General features: G+C 36.7%; 1 protein-coding gene across 2 annotated transcripts in view; it reads left to right on the forward strand.

Moving 5' to 3' along the window:
• The window catches only part of PTGER3 (prostaglandin E receptor 3), a 225,914-nt gene extending 212,983 nt beyond the window's left edge, over positions 1-12,931 (forward strand). For both annotated transcript variants that reach the window (XM_020891712.2, XM_020891713.2), the window contains one exon: positions 12,149-12,931. Coding sequence is in view for 1 of the 2 variants with exons in the window: in XM_020891713.2 (XP_020747372.1) it covers positions 12,149-12,169 (21 nt within the window). In the remaining variant the exon portion in view is untranslated. The remainder of the gene's footprint in view (positions 1-12,148) is intronic.
• The last annotated feature ends 801 nt before the right edge of the window (positions 12,932-13,732 follow it).

Raw genomic sequence — 13,732 nt, forward strand, 5'->3', positions numbered from 1 at the left:
ATGCTCAAACTTAATTATTTAACTCCTTTCTTTTACTAAGAAGTATTTATGGAAGCTACGAGCAAAAGAATGAAATTCAGCATGAAACTAGGAGCGCCTACCCAGTAGGCATCGTGGGGCTGGCCAAGAACAGTGAGAGGCAGCAAAGATGATCTTCACCTAGCTCTCAGCTCAGCCTCTGGCCAACTCAGGAGGTTACCCTTATTAGCAAAGTGAGAAAGCAATGGAGGAAAACATGAAGATTCGTGGTCTGTGTATGTTTGACATCTAGCAATTTATTACAATTTCAACCTAAGCTGTACTGTGCTTAGTCACTCAGTTGTATCTGACTCTTTGCGACCCCATGGACTGCAGCCCACCAGGCTCCTCTGTCCTTGGGGATTCTCCAGGCAAGAATACTGGAGTGGGTTGCCATGCCCTTCTCCCGGGGATCTTCTCAACCCAGGCATCAAAACCAGGTACCCCATGTTGCAGTTGGATTCTTTACCAACTGAGCCAAAACCTAAGCATCTCTATTCAAATATGAAAAACAAACTGATAATTTCAAAACTTCAGTAGAACTTTGGTAAACATTCATTTCTTTCTCTTGCATTTTGTAATAAAGGTAAATTCATTAACTTTCTCTTCTATTAATACTACAAAGTTTTACTGCTGATGAAGCAAAAGCTGACAAAATCTGCTCAGGTAGTCAGAGATCAGACACTGGCTCTCTCATTCTAAGACATAATTGTAAGGATGTTTAGTGTCACTTTTTTATCACCAGTAATATTAAATACTTTACATCTTCATTCTAATTCTCATTATAATCTTTTCAGGATAGCTTCTGTTGTCCCCAGTTTACAGATAAGAAATTTGAGGTGAAAGAAAAAGAAATGTCACTGGAGTCACTGGTTTTCTTCCTAACTCCACAGCCTCTTTCACTATGTTCAACTCCTTTCTTTCTAAAATTCAGATTTGAATGTATTTGTTAATAACAGAAGAATTACACCTAGAGAGAAGAATCTTTAGAGTATGTTTTTCTTTGAAAAAAAGTGGTAATTTTAAACCTTTTTTTCATTTTGCATCTCAATCATTATTACTGATAAATTTAAGAGATCAAGTTTAAAAGTTCTGCATTTATCTCACTGTTGTTCTCTTTTTCTACAGTCTTTCTGGAGGTAATACTAAAGAACAATGACCAAAAGCCACGTTGCACCAAAAACAAAATAGAAAAAATAAAAGAAAAAAGTCTGCAATTAATAAAATCCCTAAACTCAGTAGGGACTGAGTTTCCCACTCAATCCCTCTCCCACACCATTTTAACAACTGAAATGTGAACCACAAAGAGATTCAGTGAACTATCTAGGATCATGGAGTTCAAAGTCTGCTGAGAAAACACACCAACTGTTCTTGCCCTGTCTGTGGATTTTGATAGCTATCTTTGATCCAAGCATATTGTAGTGAAAATATGAAATTTAATTTTTAATAAAGCAATAACAACAACTGAATTTGTGTGTTATGAGCACCCATTTACTTCCACTTATAGCAGCTTTGGTCATGGATTACTTGCAAAGGCATTTTCGTATGGGCAATATAAATTACATAAACAAAGACTATGAATATTTACATATTTTAGGTTATATTAAAGTTGCAGCAAAACAAATATTTCCTGTTAGCTGAAGACTGAGAATAACCTATGTGGAAAGTTTAGAATTGAATCTATTGGCTCTATAAAAGGATCATGACTTATCTTTTTTCACATATTTTTAAATTAGAAGATAGAAAAACCAATACTGTCAACTTTTTAGCAAGGCAGTAGAAAGCATAGTTACTTTTCACACTATATTTTTTTTAACTTACTAAAACTGCTTCAGAATACAAAGGTTTTAAAAAGGACCTTACAATTTTTAAGTTGATTTTCAGGACCAAAAGTTTCTCTTTAAGAGGTGATACCTTTCTCCATTAAAATTGTAAAGTTAAAAGGCATCTGTCTAGGAGAGTTGCTGAACAGCCATCTAAACTAAATAGAAAGAGCAGAGTGAAAAAGTTGGCTTAAAACTCAACATTCAGAGGGGTTTTGCTGGTGGCTCAGACAGTAAAGCGTCTGCCTGCAATGTGGGAGACCCGGGTTCAATCCCTGGATCGGGAAGATCCCCTGGAGGAGGAAATGGCAACCCACTCCCGTACTCTTGCCTGGAAGATGTCCATGGACTGGGGAGCCTGGTAGGCTACTGTCCATGGCCTCGCAAAGAGTAGGACATGACTGAGCAACTTCACTTCACTTCACTTCACAACATTCAGAAAACTAAGATCATAGCATCCAGTCCCATCAATTCATGGCAAATAGATGGGGAAACAATGGAAACAGTGATAGACTTTATTTGGGGGACTCCAAAATCACTACAGATGGTGACTGCAGTCATGAAATTAAAAAACACTTGCTCCTTGGAAGAAAAGCTATGACCAACCTAGACAGCATATTAAAAATCAAAGACATTACTTTGCTGACAAATGTCCTTCTAGTCAAAGCTATGGTTTTTCCAGTAGTCATGTATGGATGTGAGAGTTGGACTATAAAGAAAGCTGAGCACTGAAGAATTGATGCTTTTAAACTGTGTTGTTGGAGAAGACTCCTGAGAGTCCCTTGGGCTGCAAGGAGATCCAACCACTCCATCCTAAAGGAAATCAGTCCTGAATATTCATTGGAAGGACAGATGCTAAAGCTGAAACTCCAATACTTTGGCCACCTGATGCAAAGAGTTGACTCATTGGAAAAGACCCTGATGTTGGGAAAGATTGAGGGCAGGAGGAGAAGGGTTTGACAGAGGATGAGATGGTTGGATGGCATCACCAACTTTATGGACATGAGTTTGAGCAAGCTCTGGGAGTTGGTGAAAGACAGGGAAGCCTGGCATGCTACAGTCCATGGGGTCACAGTCAGACACAACTAAGCAAATGAACAAGTTTTATATTCTTTCTTTTATTTTTCACTTTTAGATTTAGCAGATGTGAGAAGCAATTTAAAAGTGCATACATCAATCTATGAGCGGTCTCAAGAAAGAAAGCATTTCCCAAGAGAAAGAAACCTTTATGATTATTCAAAATATAATAAACTCTCAATATATTTTCATATTTTGACAGTGAGCATCTATTGTGTCAGTAAATATGCTGATACACAGATATGACAGTCCATACGAAAATGTCCTATACTATCCTTCAACCCCATGCATGCATGCGTGCATGTTAAATCATTCAGTCATGCCCGACTCTGCGATTCTATGGACTGTAGCCTGCCAGGTGCCTCTGTCCACAGGATTCTCCAGGCAAGAATGCTGGAGTGGGTTGCCATGTCCTCTTCCAGGGGATCTTCCTGACCCAGGGATCAAACCTGAATCTCCTGTGGCTCCTGCTTTGAAGGATTCTTTATGCTGAGCCACCAGAGGAAGCCCTTCCTTAAACCCTATATGAGACTCAAAGTCACTGATTCTATATCCTTTACAATATCTTTCCCCACAACCAAGGTTCTTACTTCCCTCCTTGCCTCAATAAAATTTTCTGAACAGCCTTTATTATCATCTCCTTGCATATAACCTTGACTTCTTTCCCCTGACAGGCTAGCAGAATTAGAGGAGTTACAGGTTAAATAAGTATATGCATTTGTCAAAAAATCATCAAATTGTACAAAATTGTTATGCATTTATTTGCATGTAATTTACCTTTATAAAACTGTAGACAAATATTGAACTCTGGTTAACAGATTTGCTTTTTGAAATGGTATGGATTAGCAATGTTAAATCCTGCTTACATAGATGAGTAAATAAAGGTAATGGAGCAGTGTTTTAAGGGGGAGTTACAAACATGGAAAGAAGGGACATTAGTATTGGATTGAGGTGGAAAGTATTACTATAAACTCATGGATTTTAATATCTACTGTTCTCGCTGGATAAATCTACAAATGACTAATATAGATAGGCATATATGTGTATATGTGCACATATACATGTACATATATAAGATGTGTTCACTGAGATTGTCTATAAGTTATCACACAGCATTAGCATGAGCACACCTAATACCTAGAGCTTGATTACTATTTACATTTTGCATTAAAAAGAACTTAAGAGTTCTTAAAGAAAAAAATGATTCCAGGGCTGTATCAGAGGGGAAAGTATAATTATAAAGGATATTACTCAGAAAATTGACAAAATTCAAATATGGATGGTAGAGTTAGTAACAGTGCTTATCAATATCAATTTTCCTAATTTTATTAACTGTTCCATGGTTATATAAGAGAATGTCCCTTTTCTGAGAATATATTCACTGAACTATTCAGGAGTATATAGTTATCAGTTTCTTCAATTTACTGTCAAATGATTTAGGGAAAAAAATCATCTATTTAAAGGGAAAGACAGAAACAAAGAGAAAAAGAGAAGGGGAGAGAGAGAGAATGATAGGCGTCAATGGGAGAAAATATAAACAACCGATTAATATAAGTAAAAGTTATTTCCTTAACTCTTCTTGTTGCTATCAATTTGAAGTTACATCAAAGAAAAAGGTTACATTAATGAATATCCTCTTTGGCTTCTTATGTCAGTCAGTATAAGACCCAACATTCTTCTATAGTCTCCACATTCTTATGTGTGTTCTCTTTACCTCTCTGATTGCATCTTCTCCATCTCTCGCTCCCTTTTTCAATTCTTTGTTGTCAGATGTCCTTGTTACATGCAGATATTTATCTCCTTTAAATTTGTGTAGGATCTCATCTCCTCAATTGTACCATCCTCCTCTCCATTACACCCTTCCCTTCCACTCCCACACTCTTGATCCCCTTCACCCTGAATTACGTTTTTTTCCCATGGCATGTGTTACAAACATCTGTATGACTTACATGTCTTATTTCTGTCTTGTCTCCACTCTCTGGAATGTAAGTTTCACAGGACAGGAGTCCCTTTCCTGACGTATCTTAAGAACCTGGACAGTACAAGACAATCTATAAATATTTCTTGAATGGAAGAATTTCTGGTATCAGATCATCAGATTACCTTCAGGAAACATTTACTGTTTGGGATATGAATCCTTAAGAATATTTTTTTCTTTATGGTGCTTAGATCACTGTAGCTAAATGCCAATTAGGCATTAATATGGTCATGTTAAAAAGTATAGTTTCTAAGTACTTGTTTTTGAAGCATGTAAATAACAATTGGAATAATTGAGGAGGTTAGAGATATTGCTTAGGGAAGCCATCTGGCTCTCCCAGGAAGACAGTAAGTTGCTCTGGGTCCCTCTTTCCTTTATCTGCTCCTCCACTCTGAAGGTATGGAAATGAGGAGCTGACTCACACAGACCAAACTCATGAGAAACTGGTGACAAGGCCAGTTTCTTTCTTAAAGAAAGAGTTGCTGCAGTTATCAGAAAGTTGAATCTTCTCTGCGGCTTATTCTCTTTCTATAAGAAGTTAACATGAAGTCCAACAGATATGTACAGTCACCTCTTTTTGTGGAACCAGAACAAAAGGAAGGAGTTAGTCAAATTACGCCAGGTCAATGCTTATATTTTTCTGTCTGAAGACAGAATGTCTAAGGATAAAGTATTGGAAAATCCACTTCCCTGCACAGGGCATTTTCTCACTTTGTGTTGTTGAAATGAAAAGTATTACATGTGGGTTTGGAGGACTTCCTCTTTCAAGTTTTCACATTAATAATCAGGTCACATATATTTTTCTTTAGCTATGTTAATACATTATCTGGGCCACACTTAAGCCCTATTGTTATTGGTTTCCAAAGAAAATCATGTCCTTCTTTGAAAGATGACTTCCCAGGTTACTAATCTTACCTACTCTGTGCTAAATTTATTATACTAGCTGTTAAGAATTGGGATGAGGTGGTTGCTCCACTGTAACTCATTTTTGCTACAACTATATGATTTTTAAAAATTAACAAAAGTTGTTTAATCAAATTAAAAATTGTCTGAACTAAGTTAGACTTTATAAAGTTCTAAAATCTCACTGTCTGGTTACAGACTAAATGAAGTAGATATAATTTCTTCTACTAAGTGCAAGTAAAAGTCCTAGACATTATATGTAAAACAAATATCAGAACATTGTGAAGGCAGTGAGAAAAGGAAAGACCAGCTATGACCTTGAAACCCTCAAAAGATCATGTAGCAAATTCCCTGAGTTTTCTTTTTGACTTGTATATCCTCATTGGGTGATGCTAGAGAAGCCATAACCCAGAAAAGTCAGTAAGAATTGGTTTGAAAGGAAAAAAAAAAAAAAAAAGAAAGCCCATTCTCTCTAGCAAAGGACAAAGAAAGGGACAGCATGAAAAAAGAAAACTTTTTTTAGACAATAACTACCCTAACACAGAAATACATCATGGAACAAAATGAAGCTCTAGTTCCATTATTCAGTAACTAAAGTTATGTCAGATTCTTTGCAACCCCATGGATTGCAGCACGCCAGGCTTTCTTGTCCCTCACTATTTCCTAGAGTTTGCTTGAATTCATGTCCTGAGTCGATGATGCCATCCAACCATCTTGTCTTCTGTTGTCCCCGTCAGAGTTCCATTACTATCAGCAAAAGCTGAGATGGGAGCCTAGGCTTCCACCCTTGCCAGGATGTAATAAGGCACTACCAGGGTGGTAGTGGGAGCCCGGTAGAGAAGCGGGGCTCTCATCCTCACTCCAGTCAGAAGCCTCTCCCTACAGCGTCAGTGGAGACCACCGAGGGATTCCCATCTGGCAGCAATGAAGTGATACTGGAGAAGGCTGAGTGGGGAACTTTAACTACCAGCCAGCGCTAGGATAGCTTCCTTCCTGTAGTGTCAGTGGAGGTCAAAACCAAGGGAAAGTCAAGTGGGAAGCAGTGGCACCCCTTCCATACCCAGTGAGGAAACTGTCACGGAGACTGAGTGGGGACCCTGAAATCTCACCTCTGTTCAGCAGTAACGAGGCAGCCCTGAGGTATGTGGGGACCTGGACCTTTATCCCCTCTGGCAGTAGTGAGGAAGTATCCCCCTCAATGACACAGTATCAGGGAGGGCAGATAAAAGAGATTTAGATGTGACCTAGAGTCTCACAACATAACACCCCAAATGTCCAGGATTAGAATAAAAAAATCACACATTATCCTCAGAACCAGAAAAATCTCGATTTGAGTGAGTAAAGACATTCAACAAATGCCAGCACTAATATGACCCAGATGTAGAAATTATGTCACAAGGATTTTGAAGGAGCCATTATGAAAATGTCTCAATGAGCAACTATAAATACACTTGAAACAAATGAAAAAATGGAAAGCATCAGCTCAGAAATGGAAAATATAAAGAAGAGCCAAGTAGAAATTTTAAAAACAAAAAATAATTGAAGTAAAAAGCTCAGTGGATGTCTCAGAAGTGGAATGGAGAGGACAACTCTAGAAAATGAAAAACAGAGAAAACAACAAGAGAGAAATGACACTTTACCTACCAAGTCAAAGACCACTTTGAAAGATAATGGATTTCTCATCCCCATGGAAGTGAGGAAGAAATGTTAGATTTTCAGACAGTGAAAGAAAAGAAACATCAACCCCAAATGCTGTATCTGGCTTCCACAAGTAAATCCTGTATATTCTTCTTAATGAATGTTGAGGAAAAACACATATTCAGATGAATGAAACCCCTGAGAGAATTTGTCAACAGCAGAACATAAGCTAAAATGATTAAAAGAAGTCTTTGAATTAGAAAGGAAATTATGAAGAAGAAATTGTAGAACATAAGAAGAGACAACAACTGTCTGTAAACACAAAAGAGCTGCCTTCTCCTCTTAAGCATTCTAAATTTTGTTTAAACAGTTGAAACAAAAAATACAATATTCTATTATGTGACTCTCAATGCCTGTAGAGGAAGGAATTAAAAAATAAAATAAAAGGACTTACACAGAGTCACGAGTTCTATATTTGATTTCAATATCAGTAAATCTTTGTGCTTATGGAAAAATTCTATATCTTGACTGTAGTTGTGGCTACAGGAAACTACACATATAATAAAATAACAGACCTATACACAACATTGTATTAATGTAAATTTCCTGGTTTTGCAACTTTTGTAAATCTTCATTTCAAAATAAACAACAAATAATAGCTTCAAACATTTTTTTAATAGACCATATTCAGAAACATCTCCTGTGAAAAAACATAAAACACACACACTAGAGTAGGTGTAAAATCAGAACAGATTTCCTGAGTAACTAATTGAAGTTTTCTTGTCTTTTTTTAAATAGTTATTTATGGCCTGTTTGATTTGGAGAATGCAATCCTGTTTTGATGCTAATGTTATTATCAATGTCTTCTCTTTTATGTCTTCAATAATTAACCTGTGTAAAAGCTCATAGGTCCAGACTTGTGGACACAATGGGGGAAGGAGAGGGTGAGACAAATTGAGAGAGTAGCATTGAAAAATATATATTATCATATGTAAAACAGATAGCTAGTGGGAATTTTCTGTATAACACAGGGAGCTCAACAACAAAGAGGAGAGGGCTGGGGGAGGGGTGGGAGGGAGGTTGATGAGGGAGGGAATATATGTACATTTAGGGCTGATTCATGTTGTTGTTTGGCAGAAATCAACACACTTTAAAGCAATTATCCTTCAATTAAAAATAAATTTAAAAAAAAGATTCTAAAAAAGCTCATGGATCATTTTGACTGGGTCATGACTATAGCTGACACCTTTTTAGCATTCCCCGAAGAAAAAAAAAGGAAAACTCAAACATTACTCTCAGCTATCAGAGTATAGCAGTAAATACCTTGGAATTCTGAAAGCACCTTTTTTCTTTTTCAGCAAAGTGAAAAAGAACTAGCACAGGAGTCTCAGGATCTATTACTGGCATCTAACTGTGACAGACAAATACATCCAGGCCTTATGCCTTAACTGTGTCTAATTTTCTTACCTACAGGGAAAATCCATCCATATATATAGGATATATTTTCAGGGTTTCTACAAAGTACAGATCACTCCCTTGGATTTGACCCTATCTTCCCCATGAAGTCCTTTTCGAACTATGTGATCTTCTCTACAGGCACAATTGATTTAACTAGTATAGGATTCTCTTTCTTACACTAATTTGAAATTGAGATCCATAGGTACAAACTGGATGAACTTAAGGTCTAATGTTGCCAATTTTCTATATCTATTACTTTTTTCGATTATGAAATATTCCAGACATACAAAAACACCCAATTACTCCTTGCACTGAGTGAATGTGTTAACATTTTCTATAGTTTTTCAATTTTTTCTAAAATAATTACTAAAAATTATACATATATATATAAGATTAGAGACTAGTACAAGATACATCTGGTTTCCCTGGTGGCTCAGCTGGTAAAGAACCCACCTGTCAAGGAAAGAGATGCAAGAGACACCAGTTCAATCCCTGGATCTGGAAGATGCCCTGGAGAAGAAAATGGCAACCCACTCCAGTATTGTTGCCTGGAAAACTCCATGGACAGAGGAGCCTGGTGGGCTACCTAGATAGAGTCCATGGGGTCACAAAGAGTCAGACACAGTCGAGCATACATGCCTCAGTTGGACCACAAGAGATATCAGTCATAAAGCAATTACCAAAATTTTGTCATATTCATTGAATCTGTTTTTTATTTACTTTTTAAAATTGTGGTTAGGGTGAAACAGATCTCCAGCCCAGGTTGGGTGCATGAGACAAGTGCTCGGGCCTGGTGCACTGGGAAGACCCAGAGGGATCAGGTGGAGAGGGAGGTGGGAGGGGGGACCGAAAAATAACATAAAATTTACCATCACAACCATTCTTAAGTACACAATTTTGTAATGTTAGCCATATTCCTACTGTTATACAATGAATCTCTAGAAGTTTTTCATCTGGTAGAACTGAAACTCTATGCTCTTTGAACAATTCCTTTTTTCCTTCCCCCAACCTCTGGAAACCACAATTCAACTTTCTGTTTCTATGAGTCTGTCTATTATAAATGCTACATGTAGGTGGAACTATACAGCATTTGTTTTTTTATATCTGGCTAATTTCAGTTAGCATGATGTCCTGAAGTTTCATCCATGTTGTAGCGCATGACAGAATTTCCTTCATGAATAACAGTTCAATGTATGTATTCTCACAGTTTCTTTATATATTCATTGGCTGATGGACATCTGGGTTACTTCTGTTTCTTAGCTGTTATAAGCATTGCTGCAGTGAACACGAGTGTGCAAATTCTCTTTGAAATTGAGTTTTCAATTCTTGTGAATGTATGTGCAGAAGTGGAACTGTTGGATCATATGGTAATTATTTTTTATTTTTTTGAGGATCCTCCATACTGTTTTCCAAAGTGGCTGCATCACTTTACATTCCCATTAACAGTGTACAAAGCTTCTAGGATCTTCAACATTTGCTATTTTTTGCTATAGTGGCCATCTTAATGGAGGAGGTAAATATTTTATTGAAGTTTTCATTTTCCTAATGATTAGTCATGTGAAAGTATTTTTTCATGTACTTGTGAGCCATCTGTATGTCTTTTTTTGAAGCAATGTCCATTCAAGTCTTTTGCCCATTTTTTAATTTTGTTGCTGTTGTCGTCATTGTTAGAGTTCTTTATACATACTGGCTGTAACTCCTTGTCATATATATGACTTGCAAATATTTTCTCCCACCTAAAGGTTGCCTTTCACTCTGTTGGCTATTTCTTTGATGTACAGATGTTTTTAAATTTGATATAGTTTCATTTGTCTAACTTTGTTCCTATGTTCTTGGTGTCCTACCAAGAAATCATTGCCAAATCCAATGTCATGAAGCTTTTCCCCTGTGTTTTCTTCTAGTAATTTTATGGTTTCAGGTCTTACAGTTAGAACTCTAATCCATATTGAGTTACTTTTTGGTAAATACTGTAAGGTAAAGGTCTGAACTAATTCTTTTACAGGTAGATATTCCGTTTTCTCAACATCATTTGTTGAAAAAACTGTTTTTTCTCTCATTGTGTCACCTTGTCATTTTTGTTGAAGATTATTTGACCATATGTGCAAGGGTATGTTTCTGGGTTCTCTATTCTATCCCATTAATTTAATATGCCTGTTTTTATGCCAGTACCACACTGTTTTGATGACTGTGGCTTTGTATGAAAGTGAAAGTGTTAATTAATCGTGTCCAACTCTTTGTGACCCTGTCTATGGGATTCACTAGACAAGAATACTGAAGTGGGTAGCCATTCCCTTCTCCAGGAGATTTTCCTGACCCAGGGATCAAATCAGGGTCTTCTGCATTGCAGCCAAATTCTTTACTGTCTGAGCCACCAACTTGACCCATTTAATAAACAGCTTTTCTTTTTTCTTCTTGGTGCATTTTACAGCAAATATCACACAGCATAATTTTACCCCTACATGACTCAGTATGGTTCTAAAATTTATGGGCACTTTCTAACAAAATCACAATATTATTCTCATTCATAATAAAATTGGCACTATTTCTTTAGTATCATCTCATACCTAGTCCAAAGTCAAGTGTACAAACTGCCTCCAAAACGTGTTTATTGGTTTTCACCTCAGCTGGTCTCAGCCTGCAGTGAATTGAAGCAGGATTTCGATGCCTGCCAGAGACTGAGGTTGGGCAGCGGCAGGGAAGAGTGCTGAATCCTAACCACAAGATCACCAGGGGCGGTGGCCAGGGGCAAGACGCTGGCCTGTCAGCTGTGTAGAAATTAATTTCCATATAGAGACAGAAAGTAGTGAAACAAGGGTTTATTGGGAGAAAAAAAAGAGTACAGTAAGTGTGGGTAGACACACAGGCGTGTTCAGAGAGAGTTGCACCATTGTTGCATGCCATTGTTTAGATTCATTTGCAAATTGCAAACCCTGGGGTTTTTCCATTTCACTGCTCATTCTCAGATCTGCTTCCAGGTTTCTACCCAAAATACACAGTGTTCTCTTTCCTCAGAAGTGGATATTTATTGACAAATTATTTCAACCTGGAGTTTGTGGGGTACCAAGTTGTCCCCATTCATTTCTCACTATTCCTGACACTGAACTTTGATCGTGTTATTGTTCTACTGCTGTAGGTGATTTATCATTTGTATTCATACTCTGAAGTTTATGGAAATGTCTTACCTTCTAGTTTTATTTTGATACTGTCAACGGGTTTCTCATTTTCTATCCTAATTGATTCATTTATTTTTCAGGAGGAATATTTGGGAGGTTAAAAACCAATCTTGCTGTCAAGATCACATTATTGGAAGTTCTTCAACTTTCTTTTTGCTAAAGAAAGAAAATACTACAATAACACCCCACATCCCAACCCATTCCATTTTCTCTCCTATACCCATTTCCAAAGGTAACCCCATCCAGAAGTTGCTATGTCCTAGTACTATGCATGCTTTGTACTTTTACTACATGTATATGCATCCATTAAATATGTATATTTTTCTGTGAGTTTACAATATCTACATATCTGTTTTCATATTGTATGTATGACTTGCTACTTGGTTTTCTTTTCTCAAAGTTGTATTTCTCGATATTTATCCATGTTGAAACATGAAGCTCTAAACTGTTACTTTTAACTGCTGTAGTGTATACTATAGTTTGAAGAAAACATAATTTGTCAGTCCCTTGCCAAGGGAAAATTATTTCATTTCACTGTAAAAAAAAAATCATCTGTATACATGTTTACTTGTGCACATCTGCATGAGTTTCTCTAAGATAGATACCTAGGGGTGAAAGTGCTGGATTAATGGGCACATGCTTCTTCTATGATCGCATCTATGAAGATTTCCCTCATGTGTGTCTGTACTGATATTTGTGATATTTTAATTTTTCACATTCTTGTAGGTATGAAATGGTATCTTATTGCTAATTTGTTTTACATTTTCCTGATCAAGATATGAGGTTGAGAATCTTTCCAAATCTTATTGATACTTAAGTTTTCTTCCATGATGTCCGGCAATAAAATTGACAATTTCACCTGAGTTATGTGTCAATTTCTTAATGGCTTGTGAGAGTTTTTAAAGTATGTTCTGGATAATAATGTTTTTTACTGTTTTTATTGAATACAACAGATTATTCTAAAGTCTCCTGTGTATCTTCTCTCTCTTTGTAACTCTACCTGTGCTGCTATCTTTGTCTTTTTCTCAAAAACCCCTTCTCTCCCTACAGCTCAGACTCTGCCCATGGAAACATCTTTGAAAACAGGGAGCATACTAACTTTTTCATTTTCCCAGATCTCCATCTCTAAACTCCTGTCAATTCCAGGACCATCACTTAAATTTCTTAATGGAACATCCTTTCTTTCTGAAGCATTGACTCTCATGCAAACAGATATTAAGAGCAGAAGTATTCTGCCTTTATGACAACCTAATTGTCAGGATCATATTCTTTATTGATGAAAAATAGTGTTTTTCCTTTTTCCTGCATGTCTCTTACGCTTTTCCTCTTTCTGGACCTTTCCTGTTCCATGTCTTTATCAGAATCTTGCAAGTCTGGTAAATGCAGTAAACAAAATGTTAGGTGTGTGATAAATTATGATAAGGATGATATGAAAAAGAAATTCTAATTATTTTATATACGTAGACCATGTAATGATATGAGAATTTTATATTATTGCAAAATGAAACAGTTGAGGTGACAATGTCAATATTGAAATGGGTTGATGTCATAATGAGTCTGGAAAAAAAAGTAAGTTTCTAAGATATGCCAGATCATATTATCACATTGCCTCCATACACAATACTCATAATGCATAAATTCCTCTAGAAGATTCCATAGGCTTG

Source organism: Odocoileus virginianus, chromosome 5, assembly GCF_023699985.2.
Source record: "Odocoileus virginianus isolate 20LAN1187 ecotype Illinois chromosome 5, Ovbor_1.2, whole genome shotgun sequence".
In the NCBI taxonomy this organism is placed as follows: Eukaryota; Metazoa; Chordata; class Mammalia; order Artiodactyla; family Cervidae; genus Odocoileus; species Odocoileus virginianus.